At 48.1% G+C, this 23,425-nt stretch overlaps 1 protein-coding gene across 1 annotated transcript; it reads right to left on the bottom strand.

Annotated features, from left to right (window-relative positions):
* Positions 1 to 874: 874 nt before the first annotated feature.
* fbxw8 (F-box and WD repeat domain containing 8) lies at positions 875 to 23,395 on the bottom strand. Its single transcript, XM_076989955.1, has 11 exons — positions 22,846 to 23,395; positions 22,660 to 22,764; positions 22,380 to 22,544; positions 22,141 to 22,229; positions 21,826 to 21,983; positions 21,520 to 21,716; positions 20,935 to 21,177; positions 8,471 to 8,598; positions 4,538 to 4,711; positions 1,656 to 1,772; positions 875 to 1,308 (listed from the first exon to the last, which is right to left on the bottom strand). Exons 1-11 carry the CDS (start codon positions 23,266 to 23,268, stop codon positions 1,140 to 1,142), a joined length of 1,968 nt encoding a protein of 655 aa, XP_076846070.1. The 5' UTR covers positions 23,269 to 23,395; the 3' UTR covers positions 875 to 1,139.
* Positions 23,396 to 23,425: the final 30 nt, after the last annotated feature.

Below are 23,425 nucleotides of genomic sequence, written 5' to 3'. Positions count from 1 at the left end.
CACACACACACACACACACACACACACACTCCTACACTCTGCTGAACCGACCGACCCACAGGACACACACACACACACACTCCTACACTCTGCTCTGGGAGACGGCTGTACAGTGAAAGCTACAGGAAGTACAGCCCTGCTCCAGTGAAGGCTACAGGAAGTACAGACCTGCTCCAGTGAAGGCTACAGGAAGTACAGCCCTGCTCCAGTGAAAGCTACAGGAAGTACAGCCCTGCTCCAGTGAAGGCTACAGGAAGTACAGACCTGCTCCAGTGAAGGCTACAGGAAGTACAACCCTGCTCCAGTGGGAACTACGGCTAACGTGTCCGACCCAGAAACATCTGCCCATGGCTCCTTCTATAAACACCTCAGAACATCTCAAATGCTTAAAAACTCAAATAAGTTTCAGCTTGTATTAAATGTAGTCACCACTGGTGAGTACAAAATGTTGTGTACATGTGCATACACACCCCTGTATCTTGGTTCCTTTCTTAACTACATAACTAGGACACACCTCTCCTGATGTGATGTAGCACATGGCTATAGCCCACCTGCTTATCTCCCTAACAATGCCATCATTGGAGCTCTCCACCCAGCTCAGTGTGATCCCACAAAGAACAAACACACCCCTCCTCCACCCTCCTCTCTCCTCCCCTCTCCACCTCTCCACCCGTTCCTCCACTCCTCCCCTCTTCCCCTCCAGCGGACACCCAACAACCTTCCACGTGCCACACCCACCCAAGAACATTATTCAAATAAAGACATTCCTGCCTTTTAGATTTTTATGAAGGCATTTCATTAAATTACAATTTTTTTCCAGTGGAATCATGATAGTGTAGATCACTAACATTTACAAAGTAATAAAGATTATGAATACAAAGAGATGTGATTGGAAGCCTTTTTAACAATATGTCTGATAATGATTATTAAAAGTAGTAAACCAGACAACTATATGAAACCAAGTTCTGTGAGGAGCCGGATAAAAATAATAATAATAAAATCGATATCAATGAAACAAGAAGCCAGATGTGCGTTTTAAAAGCTCCAGAGACCCACAGCATGGTTCGGCATTTCTTATACTGTAAAACCGATTGTGTGGAAGTTGTAGTGTCTTTGTGCTTGTCCTGATGCACTGTGGGTCAGAGGCCAGAGGTCGCGGGCTCGGTGAGCGTGTCGTAGGGCATGGCCAGGCCGATGTTGTAGTTATAACCGCTCGTCTCGGAGTAACTGGATCTGCAGATGGGCAGAACGTGGTCCTGGGTGGCCAGGTCCGCAGAGAAATCGTAGGAGCAGATCGCCCCCCGGTGTCTGGAGGAGGAACAGCAGAACAGAGTGAGGATCGCAGTATTGTGGAGGCTTCAAAGCGTCTGCGTGGATCTGAACGCTGGGAAGATTTTATTCTAGGACAGGAGAAGTTCAACTGGCAAGTATCTTAACGGAATCAGGTGTGCTGGGGAAAAAAACATCCTGTACTTGACACAATAGTGTCTTCATTCCTGGGTTAGAACCAGAAGCAGGCCTGCTGCTCTGAACCATCAGCATGTGCAGAATATTCCTCTAAAGGCAGCGTGCAGAACGAGGTGAGCCAATCACCCGCTGGGCTGCTACAGCCACAGCTGCTGGTCCCGCCCCCATGCCCCGCCCTCATGGCGTACCTGCGGTGAGCAGTGAGGTCGTCATCGGTGATGCAGGCACCACGCGGACTCTTCTCATCAGGGATGTTGGCCGTCACCAGAGAACTGGCATCGAAACGCACGTAGCGGACAGGGTGCCTACACACACACGCATCCACACACACACACGCACGCATACACACACACGGACACACACACACACACACGCACGCATACACACACACGCATCCACACACACACACACGCACGCATCCACACACACGCACGCATACACACACACGCACACACACACACAGTCTTCTGAGCAGCTGCCACATCTAAACAGCCAGCAAATTCTGCACTGACGTGCTGAGTGAGGTGCTGAGTGAGGTGCTGAGTGAGGTAATGAGTGAGGTAATGAGTGAGGTGCTGAGTGAGGTAATGGGTGAGGTAATGAGTGAGGTAATGAGTGAGGTAATGAGTGAGGTAATGAGTGAGGTAATGAGTGAGGTAATGAGTGAGGTGCTGAGTGAGGTGCTGAGTGAGGTGCTGCGTGAGGTGGTGCGTGAGGTGCTGAGTGAGGTGCTGAGTGAGGTGCTGAGTGAGGTGCTGAGTGAGGTGCTGAGTGAGGTGCTGCGTGAGGTGCTGCGTGAGGTACTGAGTGAGGTACTGAGTGAGGTGCTGAGTGAGGTGCTGCGTGAGGTACTGAGTGAGGTACTGAGTGAGGTACTGAGTGAGGTGCTGCGTGAGGTACTGGGTGAGGTACTGGGTGAGGTACTGGGTGAGGTACTGGGTGAGGTAATGAGTGAGGTAATGAGTGAGGTGCTGCGTGAGGTGCTGAGTGAGGTGCTGAGTGAGGTATGAGCAGTGTTGCGAATAACGCCATTAAAAATAACGGCGTTAGGTAACGTCGTCATTTTGTCAGTAACGGGATAATATAATTAGTTACTTTTCCTGTCGTTACAACGCCGTTTACGTTACCGGTCATTAAAAGCGGTGCGTTACTATATATTGATATACTAATGCGAGCGGACCGCTGCCCAGGCTAGTGAGGAGTAACAGATCTCGATAGGTCACAGTTCTCGGTGTAACACCTGTTTAACTTAACAAGTCAGTAAGCGATTGGCTAAGGCAGCGCTATGGTAGCCAATCAGAGCCAGTGTTTTTACACGTGACACGACAAAAACGGAGAAGAGGCCGAAATGGCGTCAGGTGCAAGCCGAAGAAAATTTAGCATTTTCAAGGCGATATAAACATTATTTAAGAAAATACTTGAAGTTCCTGAATGTCTACCAGACTGGGTATTTGATTTATTTAATTAAGAATAGAGGTTTTATTGTTAAGTTTACTTCTCTTGTGAACAAACCAGTTGTCTCAGGTTGAGATAATTTAATTTCATAGATGTAAATGCACTTTATATAGTGTAACTGTTTACTTTTGTTTTTTTTTTAACAAAGATTTGGGATTTTAAAGGATTTTATCCTGCACTGGTCTGTGGATGTGCAATAAATAAACTTTTGATATTTATTGCACATCCACAGACCAGTGCAAACAACTTTCTGATCTACTCATTTCAACTGACTGTGAAAACTGCTTAAAAAAAAAACTTAATTAATTGGCATATAATTTTTAACTGTAACGCAAATAGTTACTTTCCCTGGTAACGAGTTACTTTTATTATAGAGTAATTCAGTTACTAACTCAGTTACTTTTTTGAAGAAGTAGTGAGTAACTATAACTAATTACCTTTTTAAAGTAACGTTCCCAACACTGGGTATGAGTGAGGTACTGGGTGAGGTACTGGGTGAGGTGCTGGGTGAGGTGCTGGGTGAGGTGCTGGGTGAGGTGCTGGGTGAGGTAATGAGTGAGGTAATGAGTGAGGTGCTGCGTGAGGTGCTGCGTGAGGTACTGGGTGAGGTGCTGGGTGAGGTGCTGGGTGAGGTAATGAGTGAGGTAATGAGTGAGGTGCTGCGTGAGGTGCTGCGTGAGGTACTGGGTGAGGTACTGGGTGAGGTGCTGGGTGAGGTGCTGGGTGAGGTGCTGGGTGAGGTAATGGGTGAGGTACTGGGTGAGGTACTGGGTGCTGGGTGAGGTAATGAGTGAGGTACTGGGTGAGGTGCTGGGTGAGGTGCTGGGTGAGGTAATGAGTGAGGTACTGGGTGAGGTAATGAGTGAGGTGCTGGGTGAGGTAATGAGTGAGGTGCTGGGTGAGGTGCTGCGTGAGGTACTGGGTGAGGTGCTGGGTGAGGTGCTGGGTGAGGTAATGAGTGAGGTGCTGGGTGAGGTGCTGGGTGAGGTGCTGGGTGAGGTGCTGGGTGAGGTGCTGGGTGAGGTGCTGGGTGAGGTAATGAGTGAGGTACTGGGTGAGGTACTGGGTGAGGTACTGGGTGAGGTACTGGGTGAGGTGCTGGGTGAGGTGCTGGGTGAGGTGCTGGGTGAGGTACTGGGTGAGGTGCTGGGTGAGGTAATGAGTGAGGTGCTGGGTGAGGTGCTGGGTGAGGTGCTGGGTGAGGTACTGGGTGAGGTGCTGCGTGAGGTGCTGCGTGAGGTGTGTTGGAGTAACCAGCCTTACTTTGTCAAACTAACGTCCTCATTTCTCCCCCTGCTGCCCCCTGCTGTCAGAGCCCACGCCAAGCCCCAACATGTGCCATTTGCCTTGAGGGACCCCTGAAGGTCTAACACATGGCCTCCCCCACACTGCAGGATGCCATGAGCTGCTGCCCTTGTCTGTCACAAAACAGCCCGACGCCGAGCGCTAACTGCTCTGGGTTATTTATGTGTTTCTGAGCTGTCACTCTGTCTCAGTTTGAACGTTGTGACGGGGAAACGAAGCCCTAACTGCTGCCTTGATTCAGTTCATGATTCAGTTCTTGATTCAGTTCTTGGGTTTCCAGTAAGTCCACGTGAGTTCACGTTGCTCTCACCTGTTGTGCATTTCCCAGAGCTTGGCCCCCATCCTCATCTCCCACACACTGACCAATCCCTCGCCACCGCCACTAACAATCTTCCAATCATCTGCCTGCACGGTGGTCACGCCCAGGTGATGGGCGTACAGGGAGACCACTGAGGAACCAGAGCGCAGGTCAAACACTCTGACCCTGAGAAAAGGAAAACAAAATCATGAATGAATATTAGAGAAGAATTGATGTCAAATGTACATTTTCTTTTTCCACTATAATCGGATTTCCAGCTTGGTTCATGTCCAACCTTCTTAGCAACAAATACGCCAGCCTTCCCCGGCCTGCAGCGAGTGATGTATGGCTTTGTGATTATCAAACACTGGCACCGAGTCCCAAGAAAACATAATAAGTGGCCAAAAAAAAGACACAAAGGATTTTGAAACCATCTGTGCTGCCGTTTCTTAATAGTACTGAAGGCGGCCAAGAGATGACCGCATGTAGTCGCTGTCCTAATCACCAAAATCTAATTGTGTTTAGACAGGAAAGGGCTTCATTTGATTTTTAAAGATACCAAGGTAGTCAGGCGTAGGTAAGCAGATTCCAGACAACGTGTGGACGTGGGTTTCTGGGACCGTGTTTCGTTTGCGGAGACTCTCTCTTGCGAAGGCGTGGAACACGGTTACTGGCAGCTTCTAAGTATCATTAATCTCCTGTTGGAACGTGAGATGATATCCACGGGCTGTCGAGGAACACGTTTCTTTCAATTAATCAGAAATATGGTTTTCCAAAAGTCCCTGTGCCAATGACTCAGACCAAAAATAACACAACACACTAACAACTCCATACAGGGATCAGGGGTTCAGTGATGATGTTCACACACATCTACATGCGTCCTGCTAGACAGTGACGGTGCCTCCATTCCTCCGTTTCCCTCAGTCTGTCTTTCGAAAACTCTCTCTCCACTGAACACACAGACTTCCTTTCTGGTCTAATTTGAGGCTGGTTAAACCTTCTCTTATCAGCCCGTTCTCTCTCGCTCTGGTCCTGTGTCTCTGATTAATGGGGGGGGGGGGGGGGGGGGGGGGGGGGGGGGGGTCTGGCCTTTGGCCACTCTAATGGCCACTCACTCTATGCTGGTTCTTTTTCGCCCCGTGGCTTTGGGGATTCGCCCAGAGAAGATTCAGACGAGTCCAGACCGCCTACACCACTCTGGCGTTCAAGAGGAGCGTTTTGTTTAGCCACTCTATCACAGAGACAGACAAAGGTAAGAACCCCCCCCCCCACCAGCACAGATGGGTTGAGGGGGGGGGGGGGGCGGTGCTTAAAAAGAGGCCACAGCTGGGCCTGCGACACGAGGCCCTCACTCTTGGCTGTCTACTTAGTGCCCGAGTGAATCCCAGCAGGAGTTAATCTACAAAGACCCGCCAATGCATTTCCTCACTTGCCAAATATTGCTCCCACTGTCAGCCACAAGTGTGACTGAAAGGCTCTCTATTTGGCAGAGTAACACTTACTCTGATAGGCGGGCTGCAGATGTGTGAAGCACCCTGTGTTGGACGCAGGACCCATGAACAGCCTCTCCTGTCTCTCCCCCTCCTGTCTCTCCCCCTCCTGTCTCTCCCTCTCCTGTCTCTCCCCCTCCTGTCTCTCCCCCTCCTGTCTCTCCCCCTCCTGTCTCTCCCTCTCCTGTCTCTCCCCCTCCTGTCTCTCCCTCTCCTGTCTCTCCCCCTCCTGTCTCTCCCCCTCCTGTCTCTCCCTCTCCTGTCTCTCCCCCTCCTGTCTCTCCCTCTCCTGTCTCTCCCCCTCCTGTCTCTCCCTCTCCTGTCTCTCCCTCTCCTGTCTCTCCCTCTCCTGTCTCTCCCCCTCCTGTCTCTCCCCCTCCTGTCTCTCCCTCTCCTGTCTCTCCCCCTCCTGTCTCTCCCTCTCCTGTCTCTCCCTCTCCTGTCTCTCCCCCTCCTGTCTCTCCCCCTCCTGTCTCTCCCTCTCCTGTCTCTCCCCCTCCTGTCTCTCCCCCTCCTGTCTCTCCCTCTCCTGTCTCTCCCCCTCCTGTCTCTCCCCCTCCTGTCTCTCCCCCTCCTGTCTCTCCCTCTCCTGTCTCTCCCTCTGTCTCTCCCCCTCCTGTCTCTCCCCCTCCTGTCTCTCCCTCTCCTGTCTCTCCCCCTCCTGTCTCTCCCTCTCCTGTCTCTCCCCCTCCTGTCTCTCCCCCTCCTGTCTCTCCCCCTCCTGTCTCTCCCTCTCCTGTCTCTCCCTCTCCTGTCTCTCCTCCTCCTGTCTCTCCCTCTCCTGTCTCTCCCTCTCCTGTCTCTCCCCCTCCTGTCTCTCCTCCTCCTGTCTCTCCCCCTCCTGTCTCTCCCTCTCCTGTCTCTCCCCCTCCTGTCTCTCCCTCTCCTGTCTCTCCCTCTCCTGTCTCTCCCCCTCCTGTCTCTCCCCCTCCTGTCTCTCCCTCTCCTGTCTCTCCCTCTCCTGTCTCTCCCCCTCCTGTCTCTCCTCCTCCTGTCTCTCCCCCTCCTGTCTCTCCCCCTCCTGTCTCTCCCTCTCCTGTCTCTCCCCCTCCTGTCTCTCCCTCTCCTGTCTCTCCCCCTCCTGTCTCTCCCTCTCCTGTCTCTCCCTCTCCTGTCTCTCCCCCTCCTGTCTCTCCCCCTCCTGTCTCTCCCCCTCCTGTCTCTCCCCCTCCTGTCTCTCCCTCTCCTGTCTCTCCCTCTCCTGTCTCTCCCCCTCCTGTCTCTCCCCCTCCTGTCTCTCCCCCTCCTGTCTCTCCCCCTCCTGTCTCTCCCCCTCCTGTCTCTCCCTCTCCTGTCTCTCCCCCTCCTGTCTCTTTTGGCTACTGAATCAATACCCCAGGTGACGAGTCGCGGATAATAACACCTTCTTCTTCACTGGAGGGCTTCACTACACTCTGTCTTCACCATGATCAGTAGCTGTGCCTTTTAAAGCCTTTTTCCTACCGAATGATTTGCAAAGACCAAATAGAGATGGACAGAATGGAAGCTCTCGAGGGTCATGAACAGACAAAAGCCCTTTAAAATAAAGTAAATGTGTATATATATTCACACAGTACATTTAAAAGGCCAACCATGAAAATGACTAATGCTAGTGCTAATTCTGTGTTTACTTAGCAAAGTGGTCCTCTGTAAAAGTTTCTTCTTTTGACCTGAGAGTTTTATTTGTTGTTCTTCCTGGACCAAGTGTTCGCACACAGACTCAGTTGTGTGGACAGATGAGGGTTTTCACTGTAAGATGGTCACATCATTGTGATTTGTTTGAAGTAATCTTGCTGAAAGATTTTTGCAAGGCAAAAACAAGAGCCTTGGGGAGCCAAACAAACTATAACTTATATTATTTAAGATAAGATAATCCTTTATTAATTTGCAATTTAAATAAGAATAATAATAATAGATTATAATCTGATGTACTAGATGCCTTCTATAAAACCATGACCTTTTGTTTAAGACAGCTTCATATCAAACTACACGTCAGCACTAGAGAATACTAAACTGTGAAATAAGAAACACAATAGGTCAACCTTCCCTTATCGGATTAAGGGTGCCAATATAGATAATATATAATAAAAACTTTAAAAATAAATGTACTGAATGTATTAAGACACAGGTGACAGAAGTGTGTCCGTTGCATGTGAGACTGAGTGCGTATTTTTGTGTGTGTGTGTGTGTATGCGTGTGTGTGTATGCGTGTGTGTGTGTGTGAGTGGTGCGTGTGCGTGTGTGTATGCGTGTGTGTGTGTGTGTGCGTGTGTGTGTGTGTGTGTGTGTGTGTGTGTACGTGCGTGTGTGTGTGAGTGGTGTGTGTGTGTGTGCGTGTGTATGCGTGTGTGTGTGTACGTGCGTGTGTATGCGTGCGTGTGTGTGCGTGTGTATGCGTGTGTGTGTGTGAGTGGTGTGTGTGTGTGTGTGCGTGTGTGTATGCGTGCGTGTGTGTGTGCGTGTGTGTGTGTTTTACCGTCTGTCTTTGTTGCCACACACCAGAAGGTGTGGAGGGGCGTCTCTCAGGTTGACGCAGGTGAAGTCTCCCGGGGAGTTCCCCAACCCCAGTTCACACTGCCGCGTCTCAAGGCTGTACACCTGAATCTGAGGAGAGGGGGGGACACTGTAAGATATCTGTCTCTCTATCTCTCTCTCTCTCCCTCTCTCTCTCTCTCTCTCTCTCACACAGCACACACACACACACACACAGGGAAAGAGAAAGACTGGCAAAGACAGAATGCAAGAGGGTTGAGGTTTGAGGGAGAAAAGGAAGAGAGAAAGAGAACGGTAGAACGAGAGAGAAGAAGGTGTGGAGGAGGAGACACACAGCCAGTGGCAGACGTCCAGGTCCAGCACCTGCTGCCGTGTCCCCACACTCGTGTCCCCACACTCGTGGCCCCACACTAGTGTCCAGCGCTGACAGGTGACGTGTCTTTCTCAACAGAGACCTGAACTCCAAACTCAAACATTCCAGATTTGTAACCCAATGACTTACAAACTTTCAAACTAGTAAAAATAAATAAATAAATAAATAAAATCCATTTGACATTTGGACAGCTAGCCAAAGAGCTCGGTCAAACCTGTTCCCTTTCAAACTCGCCCTCTACCACCAATAAAGCTCAAACTCCGCCCACTACTACTAATCAATCTTGTATAAACCCCACCCACTACTACTCAAGGTGCTCAGACAAACCATGCCCGCTAAAGTGTGTTGGGGCAGACTCCGCCCCCACACCTGACCCCGCCCACTCCTCCAGCAGTGCATGCAGTAGTGACATCATTTTCACAGCCGTAGACCTGTAGCTAGACACAACACAAGTGCAGGAATGTGGATCACACACGTCTGGCTCTCAGTTGTGTAGTTCTGGGTAGTAACACCAACATTAAATAGTGTCCCAGTGCCTGAGTAAAAGTATATGAGAGAGAAGAAAGTCTTTACTGCATTTGTCATTTAAAAAGGACTTTAACCAGACAAAGGTACATACAACGTAATCATATTTCTGCTGGTTACAAATTACAGGTGATATCACTACATTTCACCGTGATACTGTCCAGCCTGCACGTCTGAGACACACGCTGACAGACCACCAGCCCTACACAGCACGATACACGACGTGTGCGCTTACACCGCACGTGAGCGACATGACAACAAGCTGACCGACGCTGGCCGGCTAGCTGGCAAAAAAGAACGAAAGTGGAAGAAAGACGTTTTCATTCTAAAAGGGAAACATGGTCCATTTAATTGAATAAACATGCTGCTGTCAGACTCAGTGCTCGGCACACCAATCGTCAACGGCTGCTTAAGTAATTGGTAAAACACTTTGCGAAGGAAAAGAGAAGAGAGGAGACAAATTGGACATGAATGACTGAACCAGCAGATAAAGAAATCAAACAATGGAGCAGGGAGAGAGGGCGTGATGTAAGGGCTGAGAGGTGCCAGCTGTTTAGTGGCACACACACACGCCAGACACTCCTAATGGTGATCTGCCCTCCAGCCAAAACCCTCAGACAGGAGGCAGAAATTACAGCCCACTGGATTCTGTCCTTGTGAGGGAAAAGAAAAGAGAAACAGGCTTATTCTGTTCGTCTCACAAACACAATACGTTTATTTGTGTAGGGTATATAAAAGGCAGCAGGTTACAACCACAGCGCAGCACTGCCTGATCATGTAGAGTTTTACTAACGTACAGAAAAACCATCAATTCCATTCTGCATCTTGCTAGTCATAGTGATGCATGGAGTATCAATACTAGAAATGTATCACGCTACCCTGTCATTTGAAACTGTTCAATATCCCTTCTTATTAGTACTTTAAAAATGATTGATTTACATAACAGCCGTATTTCCTACGAGCTGCATCGATGCACAGTGGCTGTATGTGTGTGTGTGTGAGTATCCGGAGCAGGCACATGTGTGTGTGTGTGTGTGTGTGTGTGTGTGTGTGTGTCCGGAGCAGGCACATATGTGTGTGTGTGTGTGTGTGTGTCCGGAGCAGGCACATATGTGTGTGTGTGTGTGTGTGTGTGTGTGTGTGTGTCCGGAGCAGGCACATATGTGTGTGTTTGTTTGTGTGTGTATGTGTGTGTCCGGAGCAGGCGCATATATGTGTGTGTGTGTGTGTGTGTGTGTGTGTGTGTCCGGAGCAGGCACATATGTGTGTGTGTGTGTGTGTGTGTGTGTGTCCCCGGAGCAGGCACATATGTGTGTGTGTGTGTGTGTGTGTGTGTGTGTGTGTATGTGTGTGTCCGTGTCCGGAACAGGCACACGTCGTCTGCAAATACATGAGGCTCCAATCAACCATCCATGGCTATCAGGGCGGTAAAACCATCTCCATAAGACGCCTGAAACCTGTGAGACCAACAGAGCCATTACGTCCCACTGGGCGAAACATCTCAGCGAGACACATGCAGACTCGTACACAGAACCCACACAGGCACGTGGATACCGATGACTCCGCCCACACCTTCCAACACACTTTCTCTAAAAGTCATTTTGACTAAAGTCTGTACAGAAGCTCTTCATACAGCACTGAGAATTGCAGTCATGTACATTCATATCAACAGTCATTTATATTACTAAGATTATAGGCAGACAGAAGACAGGTGAATGTGTACTGAGTCTTACTAAATGCTGTTTAATAAGTGGTATCTGGTTGCATATAAAAACTATTGAAGAAATCACAAATTCAAGGATGTAGGCAACATCAGATTACTGATTCCCAAGTAAAATCTTACTGTGCTGTACCATTAGTACGGTGATCTTGATCTAATTATTTACAATAATCCAATTATTGTTATAAATGTACTAATTCATTGTCAAACACATTAACTACAGTTTTACTCTGTATAGAAAATAAACAGAAATGAAAGTACCTGCACGTCTGGCTCTATTAAGCTCACGTTTTTGTTCAAACGTGTTTAGTAGCTCAGTAGATATAGCTAAATATACTTACATTTATTTATTTTGATGTTCCCCTCTCCACCTCATTTAATCGTAAACACATCACATGATCAGAGCACCTACAGGCTATGTCATAGACTGAGATGTTCATTTTTTTTATTTAATGTAAAAAATAAAATAAAATAGAATATTAAATGTCAAGTTTAGTCATCTAATACTCCATCACTTTTTCACGTTTTAGGTTTTTGCTGTGGTACCAGAATCGAGATATTTATGCAGGTGTCATATCAAAGTCCTGATTTTGGTAATATGGCAGCACTAATTGGCAGCCGGTGGAAGGATACGTGGAGAAGTGCTCTGCCTCCAGCGTGTGTTTGTCAGGAGCCTCACAGCTGCGGTCTGGACCAACCGCAGGATTGACAAGTTTAGTGGGGATATTCCTACAGAGGATGAATTGCACTATTCAAGGCGAGAGGAGACGATAGCATGAATGACAGTTTCTATGTCCCTAAAAGACAGGATTTGTGAATTTTGCAACATTGAAAGAAATTACCTCTCATAACTGTACTTGTTTTTCAAGAGTGGAATCCAAATTAACATTGAGATTTTGTTTATGGCTCAGTACATTAGACGACAGTGGTCCCAAATCTCTGACAGAATCAGGATTACTAAATATTACATCTGTCTTGTCTCTGGTTAAATTGGAGAGAATGTTTTGACATCCCGCACTTTACATCTCTTGTACAATCAGAGATGAGCTTCAGAGTCACTTTCTCGCAGCATATGAAAAGCATTACATGAAAGACATAATATGTATGACTTATACAACAGTGATATGATATTTTGCACCTTTGGAATACGGTCCCTAGTGGGAAGGTTCATATGGAGAACCAGATAGGGCCCAAGACAGAGCCCTGAGGTACTCCACACGCAGCAAATGCTGTGGAGGAATGACAGAAAATGTTCTACAGGGCACTTCAGTGCAGTATCCTGGATGCCAACACAACACTTCAGACAATCCAACAAAATACAGGGCATTTAGTGGACAAAATAATGGATGGATATAGTGGCTATGTTTAGGTCTAAAATAATTAAAATAGCACACTATCCAGCTCTTTGTTTGGCAGTTACATACAGAAATAATAAGCAGTCTCAATTATTCATATAATAAGGTATAAACCATGTTTACAGCTTTCATTAAGCTTTGTATTAATGTGATATAAAAGCTTTATTTATTTTTTATGTGCTATTGTAATTCATTCAATGGAGACATTACATTAAATGTATATTAAGCTCATGGGTCACTGTGTTTTTCATCTTTTACATCATGTGGAACTTGCGGGTTTGTGGGCACTGAGGAGGACGAGGAGGGAGGATGAAGAGGGAGCTAGTAATGAGATTCAGCCCAAATCCCAGGAGGCACTGCTCTAGATTTCTCCATTTCAGCACCTAAAGGTGCAATGCACCGCCACGTTTTCACCAGACAGACTGTCTGCTAAATGTGAGAGTGGCACCTCTGGGTGTGCCATCATGAGCACGCGCGCACACGTGTGGTCCACACACACGCACGCACACACACACACGCAACACACACACACGCAACACACACACACACTCCTGATAAGAACATCTGCTAGCAGACAGGGGAGAAAGGACAATGCAAACTAAAACTAATCCCTAAAAGGATTACTTCATCCCAGTAAATGAACAAGCACACGCCCTCACCTACCCCAACCTCTGAACTTACCCTCACCTACTCCAACCTCTGAACTTACCCTCACTTACCCCAACAACTCACCCTCACCTACCACAACCTCTGAACTCACCCTCACCTACCACAACCTCTGAACTCACCCTCACCTACTCCAACCTCTGAACTTACCCTCACCTACTCCAACCTCTGAACTCACCCTCACCTACCCCAACAACTTACCCTCACTTACCCCAACCTCTGAACTCACCCTCACCTACCACAACCTCTGAACTCACCCTCACCTACCACAACCTCTGAACTTACCCTCACCTACCCCAACCTCTGAACTCACCCTCACCTACCCCAACCTCTGAACTTACCCTCACTTACCCCAACAACTCACCCTCACCTACCCCAACCTCTGAACTCACCCTCACCTACCCCAACCTCTGAACTCACCCTCACCTACCACAACCTCTGAACTCACCCTCACCTACCCCAACCTCTGAACTCACCCTCACCTACCACAACCTCTGAACTCACCCTCACCTACCACAACCTCTGAACTCACCCTCACCTACTCCAACCTCTGAACTCACCCTCACCTACCCCAACCTCTGAACTCACCCTCACCTACCCCAACAACTTACCCTCACTTACCCCAACCTCTGAACTCACCCTCACTTACCCCAACAACTCACCCTCACCTACCCCAACCTCTGAACTCACCCTCACTTACCCCAACAACTTACCCTCATCTACCCCAACCGCTGAACTCACCCTCACTTACCCCAACAACTTACCCTCACTTACCCCAACCTCTGAACTCACCCTCACTTACCCCAACAACTTACCCTCATCTACCCCAACCTCTGAACTCACCCTCACCTACCCCAACCTCTGAACTCACCCTCACTTACCCCAACAACTTACCCTCATCTACCCCAACCGCTGAACTCACCCTCACTTACCCCAACAACTTACCCTCACTTACCCCAACCTCTGAACTCACCCTCACTTACCCCAACAACTTACCCTCACTTACCCCAACCTCTGAACTCACCCTCACCTACCCCAACAACTTACCCTCACCTACCCCAACCTCTGAACTTACCCTCACCTACCCCAACAACTTACCCTCACCTACCCCAACCTCTGAACTCACCCTCACTTACCCCAACAACTTACCCTCACCTACCCCAACCGCTGAACTTACCCTCACCTACCCCAACAACTTACCCTCACCTACCCCAACCTCTGAACTCACCCTCACCTACCCCAACAACTTACCCTCATCTACCCCAACAACTTACCCTCACCTACCCCAACCGCTGAACTTACCCTCACCTACCCCAACCTCTGAACTCACCCTCACTTACCCCAACAACTTACCCTCACCTACCCCAACCTCTGAACTCACCCTCACTTACCCCAACAACTTACCCTCACCTACCCCAACCGCTGAACTTACCCTCACCTACTCCAACCTCTGAACTCACCCTCACCTACTCCAACCTCTGAACTCACCCTCACCTACCCCAACAACTTACCCTCACTTACCCCAACCTCTGAACTCACCCTCACCTACCCCAACAACTTACCCTCACCTACCCCAACCTCTGAACTTACCCTCACCTACCCCAACAACTTACCCTCACCTACCCCAACCTCTGAACTCACCCTCACTTACCCCAACAACTTACCCTCACCTACCCCAACCGCTGAACTTACCCTCACCTACCCCAACAACTTACCCTCACCTACCCCAACCTCTGAACTCACCCTCACCTACCCCAACAACTTACCCTCATCTACCCCAACAACTTACCCTCACCTACCCCAACCGCTGAACTTACCCTCACCTACCCCAACCTCTGAACTCACCCTCACTTACCCCAACAACTTACCCTCACCTACCCCAACCTCTGAACTCACCCTCACCTACCCCAACAACTTACCCTCACCTACCCCAACCTCTGAACTCACCCTCACCTACCCCAACAACTTACCCTCACCTACCCCAACTGCTGAACTCACCCTCACCTACCCCAACCTCTGAACTCACCCTCACTTACCCCAACAACTCACCCTCACCTACCTCAACCTCTGAACTTACCCTCACCTACCCCAACAACTTACCCTCACCTACCCCAACAACTTACCCTCACCTACCCCAACTGCTGAACCCCATATCATTGCGCATTACCAAAGGTGCGCTAGGCTGTGCAGAGTCGCAGTGTCTCACAGGAAGTGAAGTGTTCCTACTCTCCTTCCTCACAGCGGCGTGAACTCTGGACGCCTCTTCCTCTCCTTAACAAGTTTTAATGAGGCGTATGCCTGCTCGTTACAGAACACAGAAACACCTCAGAATTAGCAGTGTGTGTGCTGGCAACTCTGACTTCCCCCTCGCAGTATGAGCCCGGCGTCGACACAAAGCGAGCATGACAGACGCACGCACGCACGCACGCACGCACGCACGCACGCACGCACGCGAGCAGAAACGGGCACTAATCATGAATTCGCAAAGCGGAGTGATGTGTGGAGCAGAAAGGTTAGCGCACGGGCTGAAGATAATTTAAATGTGCTACAACACCGTGCAATGAAGTTTGGGTGCATCCAGCGACATGAGACGCAGTCGAGTCTAATTTGGGTACAGCGGGGCTTTGACAACAAGAGGGTCGTGTAGAGATACACGACCCTCTTGTACACAGACCACAGCTGTGTGGTCTGGACTGTTGACTTCAACCAGCCTTTAACCAACTAACATTTTTGTTATATATTTATGCTTTTAATTTTTTATGCATCTGTAATTACAAGTTTCAACATGTATGAAGTACCAGGAAATCAAGCGTAATTGGTGTTTAAATATTGGCTGAACCAGCCGCAGGTCGTCTTATATGGAGACGCTCCATTTCAGCTGACCATAATCTTACATACAACCATCATGATTTAGTGCTTGACTGCATCAGATTAGTACCTTCTTTTACGAGGCTGTTCCTAACCTAGCCACTAGGGTGCACACACCAGTGTATTTTAGTGCCGGTCCCAAGCCCGGATAAATAGGGAGGGTTGCGTCAGGAAGGGCATCCGGCGTAAAAACTGCACCAAATGAAATGATGCGGATCAAAAATAGAAATTCCATACCGGATCGGTCGAGGCCCGGGTTAACAACGACCGCCACTGGTGCTGTTGTCCAATAGGGCATTAGTGGAAATTGGACTACTGTTGGGACAAGGAGGAGGAGGAGGAGAGGGGGGAAGAGGGTTCTGAAGATGAAGGAGAGGAGGCAGAACAGGAAGTTGTTAGAGTTGGTACGTTGAATGTGGGTTCTATGACAGGTAAAGGGAGAGAGCTAGCTGATGCGATGGAGAGGAGGAAGATAGATATACTGTGTGTACAGGAGACCAAGTGGAAGGGGAGCAAGACCAGGAGCATTGGTGGTGGCTTCAAACTCTTCTATCATGGTGTAGACAGGAAGAGAAATGGAGTAGGGGTAATCCTGAAGGATGAGTTTAGTAAGAGTGTAGTGGAGGTAAAGAGAGTAAGTGACAGGGTGATCTGTGTAAAGTTAGAGATTGACGGGGTGATGATGAATGTCATCAGTGCTTATGCTCCTCAGGTAGGTTGTGATGTGGAGGAGAAAGAAGAATTCTGGAGAGAGTTAGATGAAGTTGTTTTGCAGGTTCCTAAAGAAGAGAGAGTGGTTGTTGGAGCAGATTTAAATGGACATGTTGGTGGAGGGAACAGTGGTGATGAGGAGGTGTTGGGTAGATATGGTGTTAATGTAAGGAATATGGAAGGACGAATGGTGGTAGATTTTGCTAAAAGGATAAAGATGGCTGTAGTTAACACTTACTTTAAGAAAAAGGAAGAGCACAGGGCAACATATAATAGTGGGGGAAGATGCACACAGGTCGACTATATCCTCTGTAGGATACAAAACCTGAAAGAAGTTAGTGATTGCAAGGTGTTACCAGTGGAGAGTGTAGCTAAACAGCGTAGGATGGTGATATGTAGGATGGTTTTGGAGGTGAAGAAGAGGAAGAGAGTGAGAGCGGAACCTAAGATCAGGTGGTGGAAGTTAAAGGATGAGGACTGTGGTGTAAAATTCAGGGATGAGGTGAGTCAGGTACTGTCCCTGGATACCTGGGATGAGACTTCAAATGCAGTGAGGGATGTGGCTAGGAAGGTACTTGGTGTGACCTCAGGACAGAGGAAGATAGACATGGAGTCATGGTGGTGGAATGAGGAAGTTCAGGAGAGTTTGAGAGGAAAGCGGTTGGCTAAAAAGAATTGGGATTTTCAGTGAGATGAAGAAAGTAGACAGAGGTACAAGGAGATGTGTTGTAAGGCAAAGAGAGCAGTGGCAGAAGCTAAAGAGAAGGCATATAGCAAACTGTATGAGAAGTTGCACACTAAGGAAGGGGAAAATGATCTGTACAGATTGGCCAGACAGAGAAACCGTGATGGGCAGGATGTGCAGCAGGTTAGGATGATAAAGGATAAAGATGGAAATGTGTTGTCTGGTGAGGAGAGTGTCTTGGGAAGGTGAAAGGAGTATTTTGAGGAACTGATGAATCAAGAGAATGAAAGGTAAAGAAGGTTAGAAGAGGTAGAGGTTGTGAATCAGGAAGTGCCTCAGGTGAGCAAGAAGGAAATTAGGGCTGCAATTCGGAGAATGAAGTGTGGTAAGGCAGTTGGACCAGATGATATTCCAGTGGAGGCATGGAAATGTTTGGGAGAAACAGCAGTGGAGTTTTCGACTGGGTTATTTAACAGAATCTTGGAAGGTCAGAAGATGCCTGAGGAGTGGAGACGAAGCATAATGGTGCAGATTTTCAAGAATAAGGGTGACGTTCAGAGCTGTAGTAATTACAGGGGAATAAAGTTGATCAGTCACAGCCTGAAAATCTGGGAAAGAGTAGTGGAAGCTAGGCTTAGAGGAGAGGTAGAGATCTGTGAGCAGCAGTATGGTTTCATGCCTGCTAAGTGCACCACAGATGCTATGTTTGCTTTGAGAGTGTTAATGGAGAAGTATAGGGAAGGACAGAAGGAGTTACATTGTGTGTTTGTTGACTTAGAGAAAGCTTAATGATAGAGTACCGAGACAGGAGCTGTGGTATTGTATGAGGAAGTCAGGAGTAGCAGAAAAGTATGTGAGGGTGGTGCAGGATATGTATGCGAACTGTGTGACAGCAGTGAGATGTGTGGTAGGAATGACAGATGGGTTTAAAGTGGGGGTAGGACTACATCAGGGATCAGCCCTGAGTCCCTTCATGTTCGCAATTGTCATGGACAGACTGACGGACGAGGTTAGGCAGGAGTCTCCTTGGACTATGATGTAAGGGTCGAGGGTACAGAGTAATGAAGGAGTGAAAGAGAGGTAATGAAGAGAGTGCAGGCAGGGTGGTGTGGACGGCATAAAGTGTCTGGGGTGATCTGTGATAGAAGGGTGTCGGCTAGAATGAAAGGAAAGATCTATAGGACAGTAGTGAGACCTGCTATGTTGTATGGACTGGAGACAGTGGCACTGACAAAGAGACAGGTGAGGGAGATGGAGGTGTCTGAGATGAAGATGTTGAGATTCTCATTTGGAGAGACGAAGAAGGATAGGATCAGAAATGAGTTTATTAGAGGATCAGCACATGTAGCATGATTTGGAGATAAAGTTAGAGAAGCAAGATTGAGACGGTTTGGACATGTACAGAGTTATATTGGTATATTGGTAGGAGGGTCTTGAGGATGGAACTTCAAGGCAAGAGGAGGAGAGGTAGACCTAAGAGGAGGTTTATGGATGCAGTGGTAGAGGATATGAGAGTGGCTGGTGTGTCAGTGGAGGACACTCAGGACAGGGCCAGATGGAGGAGTTTGATCCGCTGTGGGGACCCCTAAACGGGAAATAGCCAAAAGAAGAAGAAGAAGATATACGAGGCTGTTCCTGGCTGTATTGAACCTCCAGTAGTTAGACATGTTCAGGGCACTATGGTGATGTTGTTGTTCCATCACAGTTTACTGGGTAATTTGTGGTCATATCTGCTCATAAGACTGTATGAGAACTAAAGAGTCTCCAATGAACATTTTAATAAATTGTAAGATAGAGGTGTGTTGTCTTTATGGTGGTCTTTGACACATCTACAACCTCAGTAGTGTTCTGGCCCTGTTCATGTGTTCCTCATGTGTTCCTCATGTGTTCCTCATGTGCTTGTCTTGTAATTGAACGTGTTTGTTTTAGTTCACCACTCCTGGGCTCGTCCATGGTAAGGTGGTTATTTTGCTACTATAAGTGCATCAGTTTGTTCTCCATGTTTGATTCTTGGTCCATCGGTGGATTCTGTCACTCGTGTTAGCTCCACGATTTGTTCGGACTTTCATTCGTTCTGAGCCCCGAGGTCACCCAGCTTGTGATTGCCTGCATTGCTAATGTTGTCTTTTTCAAAGCCATGTTTACAGACGCACGGTAGTGACATCGTGTAAATGTCGCCTATAATGCCAACCACAACCCTGTTATGTACATGAACGATTTCTGGTCCTTTGAAATATAGGTATTACGTGATTCCTGTCGAGTAAATCCAGTACAGCCCCCACCTCCTCACAGCCCCGCCCCCTCACAGCCCCGCCCCCTCACAGACAGCCAGAACGCGACAGTGAGAAATTGCCCTGTCACTCAAACTTGTGCCATTCTGTCCAGCAGCCCACGCTGCCCGTTGCAGTAATGAGAGCGTTTTAAACGGTGGTGAAGTCAGCGGAGGAGACGGGCCAAGCGAACGTCTAATCCAGAGGGACACCATCTGCACACATCCATCACCCATCATCTAATGACTAGAACAGTAACCCTGCCATCCACTTCTCCTACTGCTCAGTCCTGCGAGACCCAGACCTCAGATCAGACTCTGATCCCTCAAGAGTCATGCTGGTATTTTTAAAAGCTCCATAAACACACACCAGGGCTTTTCTTAGTGGAAAAGTCTCTGGTGACTCAAATGGGTTTATTTTAAGGAACACACACCACGAATGTGAACAACACAAACGCCATGATGACAGCATTACTTAAACGCCGTCTGAAAGCCCACAGGGTTTGGTGAAGTACGGTGTCGGTCTCAAACGTGTCTCGGTCTTGGACACAGTAAATAAAGCTTTCTGTTGCTGCAGCTAAAGTAAAAACAAACAGAAGCCTCGGAGGAGACCGTCGCAGGCCACGTTTGGGCTAATTGGGTAAAAACTCCTAAAGGAGAAGCCAAATCTCACAGAACACCAAACTGCTTATTACATAACATCCTGGGAACAAATAACACACCTGCACTGTACAATAAATCTACTGGAATATGGACGTACACACAGATATAAGAGTAATACCAAAAAACCTTAGCTCTGCTAAACCACTGAACTGAGTACTATCAATAACCTCCTTTACACACAACGCCAGGAACTAAACTCATCCAACTGGCAAAATATGCCCCTAGTTAAAACTAAACACTTTCTTCCTGGACACAGTCCAGTCTATTAGAGAATTATACATCCTACATGTTTCCTAGAACCTACTGGTCATTTAATATCAGTAGGAAGTCTGAACAACAGCAAATAAAAATCTTGACCAATGTCCTTAAAACACTAGAACATGTAAATGTGGATCTACACAAGTGTGTGTGTGTGTGTGTGTGTGTGTGTGTGTGTCTGTGTGTGTGTCTGTGTGTGTGTCTGTGTGTGTGTGTCTGTGTGTGTGTGTGTGTCTGTGTGTGTGTGTGTGTGTGTCTGTGTGTGTGTGTGTCTGTGTGTGTCTGTGTGTGTGTGTGTGTGTGTGTGTGTGTGTGTGTGTGTGTGTGTGTGTGTGTGTGTATATGCCAACCAACCTTATTGCCCCCATCGTACATGCCCCAACCGCAGCTCTTGACACCCAGGGCAGCTCTACAGGTGCTCACATCCAGGCACGTGACAGGATGGCCATACACAGAGTGCAGCAACCTGGCTCCTTCATCTTCCTCCTCTTCCTCCTCCCCTCTCCATCTTGAGTCCAGGAGATAAGCGCTGTCTCCAGCCCACGCCAACACCAGAGGCAGCTCACGCTTCCCTGGTACCACCAACACCCCGTCAACCTGGTGGAGCAAACCGTTTCATCTGACAACACACTCAACCGTGCACTGACTCTTCAACTTCAAATATTACTAGCTTTAAAATGGTAAATATATATATCTTAAAAAATACAACAAAAAGTTTAATTCAGTTAAAATGCAATGTCATTATTTATAAATTTAAATGACATTACAGAATAACCATTTATGAAAAATCCAGTTTCTTAGAATTCAGATGCATGTAAAGCAGCGATGCAGCCGAGTTCCCAGAAGCCCTTTCAGGCACCAGGAGGAACAGCGTCTCCCACTGGTTCCAGATCATTTATGTGCAGGTGCCACTACGGACTCCTCACAGACGACACTTACAGGTTTAGCTAGTTGGGTGAGACACCGTGTCCTCCAGTAACCCTTGTCATCTGGGCAATCCACCCGCACCTCTGACCCAGAAGCAGAGGCCAAGACCGGGCCATCAGCACAGAGATCGAGGGCGCAGACCCGCTGAAGGTGCTGGTAATGATGAATGGCTTCAAGGCCAGATTCAGTGCTCCAGACCTCCACACAGCCTACACACCCAAACCAGCAGCACATTCAGGCACACTTCAATTAAGGAAACTCATAGACTGATGAGAGTGGTGAATAAATTAGAGAAAATGTAGAAAACACAGTACTCACCATTTTCATAAGCAGCACAAGCCACGCCCTCTCTGACTCGTACAGCACTGGCGTGAGGGGGCGGGGTCTCATCTGTGATGGTATGGGCAGGTTTCAGGTATAAAGCACCCGAGTCCCAGTGGAGGGTGTCCCACAGTCGGACATCACCTGAGGTATAACTAGGAAGAAAACATTGTGTTCAACACTGGGCTAAGCTTCCAAACACTGACCTCATCTGCTAAAGTGTTTTCAATTGAAGATGGTTACTACAGTGTTAAAGTACTTCTAGAGAATTATTTTCTTGCATGCATGTTCACGACGTGTTATAACGCTCACCCAGCAATAATGAATCTATCACAGGAGCTGACATCACACAGCACTTTCCCCAACTCATACTGGAGATGGCTGATTGACCCAACTCTATTCTGTAGGGAACAGAATGTACAGACAGCAATATAACACGTAGCTATAACTGTAAACTCTACTTATTTAAGTGGACTGATTGTCTGAACTTCAATAATACAGCACACAGAGATGTTCAGCTAGAACTGATATACCCGTTTTTGTCACTTTACCTTCCAGTTGTATTTGACTATTTTCTCAGTGGTGCAGCTGTCTCTGAGAGAGCTCTTCCAGCAGGGGGAGTCAGAGACACTCGCCCCGCTATGATACCCTTCCTTCAGGCACAGTCTGAACCATAAGACCTCGTCCTCTGCCAACACTCTCCAGGACTTACTCACCTACCACAGAGGACAGAACACAGTGCCCACCATGTCCTGATACTTCACACGTCCACACTTCTCCTGCAGTTAAGAGCAGAATGAAGGACACCTGGCTGGAGATGATCTGACTTACCTGAGCACATCGTCCTAGATCACCTTTGGTCAGGAACTGGAAGATCTTCAGAGCGAGTTCGTAGGGCAGCTCCACATCAAAGAAAGGGATGTCGTTGGTTTCATTCTACACACATTAAAATGGCGAGTCAACCTTGTGATTGGGGACACGTTTCATATTTTAGAGACCAAGTTTAACTTAATTTACCAAATCCTGGATGAACTGGTCGATGAGTTTGCTGGCTGGTCTCGTCCTCCGAAGTGCCGGGGCGGGTGTCTCGTCCTCTCTCACTCTTCTCTTCCTCCGTTTCCTCTCCTCCTGTATTCTGTCCATCAGGGGACTCGTCCTCCCGTCCAGCAGACCCGCCGCGATGGACACGTACTGGGGCTGGTCCCTGGACCCGTCCCGTGTGTGTGTGTGTCCCGGGTCATGTCTCTCCTTCTCCACCGGGTCGGTACCACTCACACGGACCCGCTCGCTCTCTTTTATATCACAATCCCCGAAATATCCGGACCGGTTCTGGTTTATTGGACCACGGACGCCACTACAAACGTTGCGCGGTCGCTCAGTCTTTTCCTCCAGCTCCTGTTTCCAGTGTTCACGGAAGGCCAGAAGCTCGTCCTCCTCCATCGCCGTTAAAAAGCTTTAATTTCATTTAATGACATTCAGTGTATTTAACGGAGACGCTGCGGGCGCTCAGCTGTGTGGTGCATCAAAACACACGCGGGTGCGCCCGCTAATGTGGCCCGTGTGGGTGAAGCATGTTGGTTTAAATGGTTCCGCCTGG

The sequence above is a fragment of the Brachyhypopomus gauderio genome, unplaced genomic scaffold (assembly GCF_052324685.1).
Source record: "Brachyhypopomus gauderio isolate BG-103 unplaced genomic scaffold, BGAUD_0.2 sc71, whole genome shotgun sequence".
In the NCBI taxonomy this organism is placed as follows: domain Eukaryota; kingdom Metazoa; phylum Chordata; class Actinopteri; order Gymnotiformes; family Hypopomidae; genus Brachyhypopomus; species Brachyhypopomus gauderio.
This window is presented reverse-complemented; position numbering and strand designations above follow the sequence as displayed.

Excerpts from the sequence above, each read along its gene's own strand:
- fbxw8 (XM_076989955.1), bottom strand. The coding sequence starts at position 23,268 with ATGGAGGAGGACGAGCTTCTGGCCTTCCGTGAACACTGGAAACAGGAG. Across the intron at positions 22,230-22,379 it reads TAGTCAAATACAACTGGAAG|AATAGAGTTGGGTCAATCAG; the intron begins GTAAAGTGACAA and ends TGTTCCCTACAG. Across the intron at positions 8,599-20,934 it reads TGTACGATGGGGGCAATAAG|ATTCAGGTGTACAGCCTTGA; the intron begins GTTGGTTGGCAT and ends CCCTCTCCTCAG.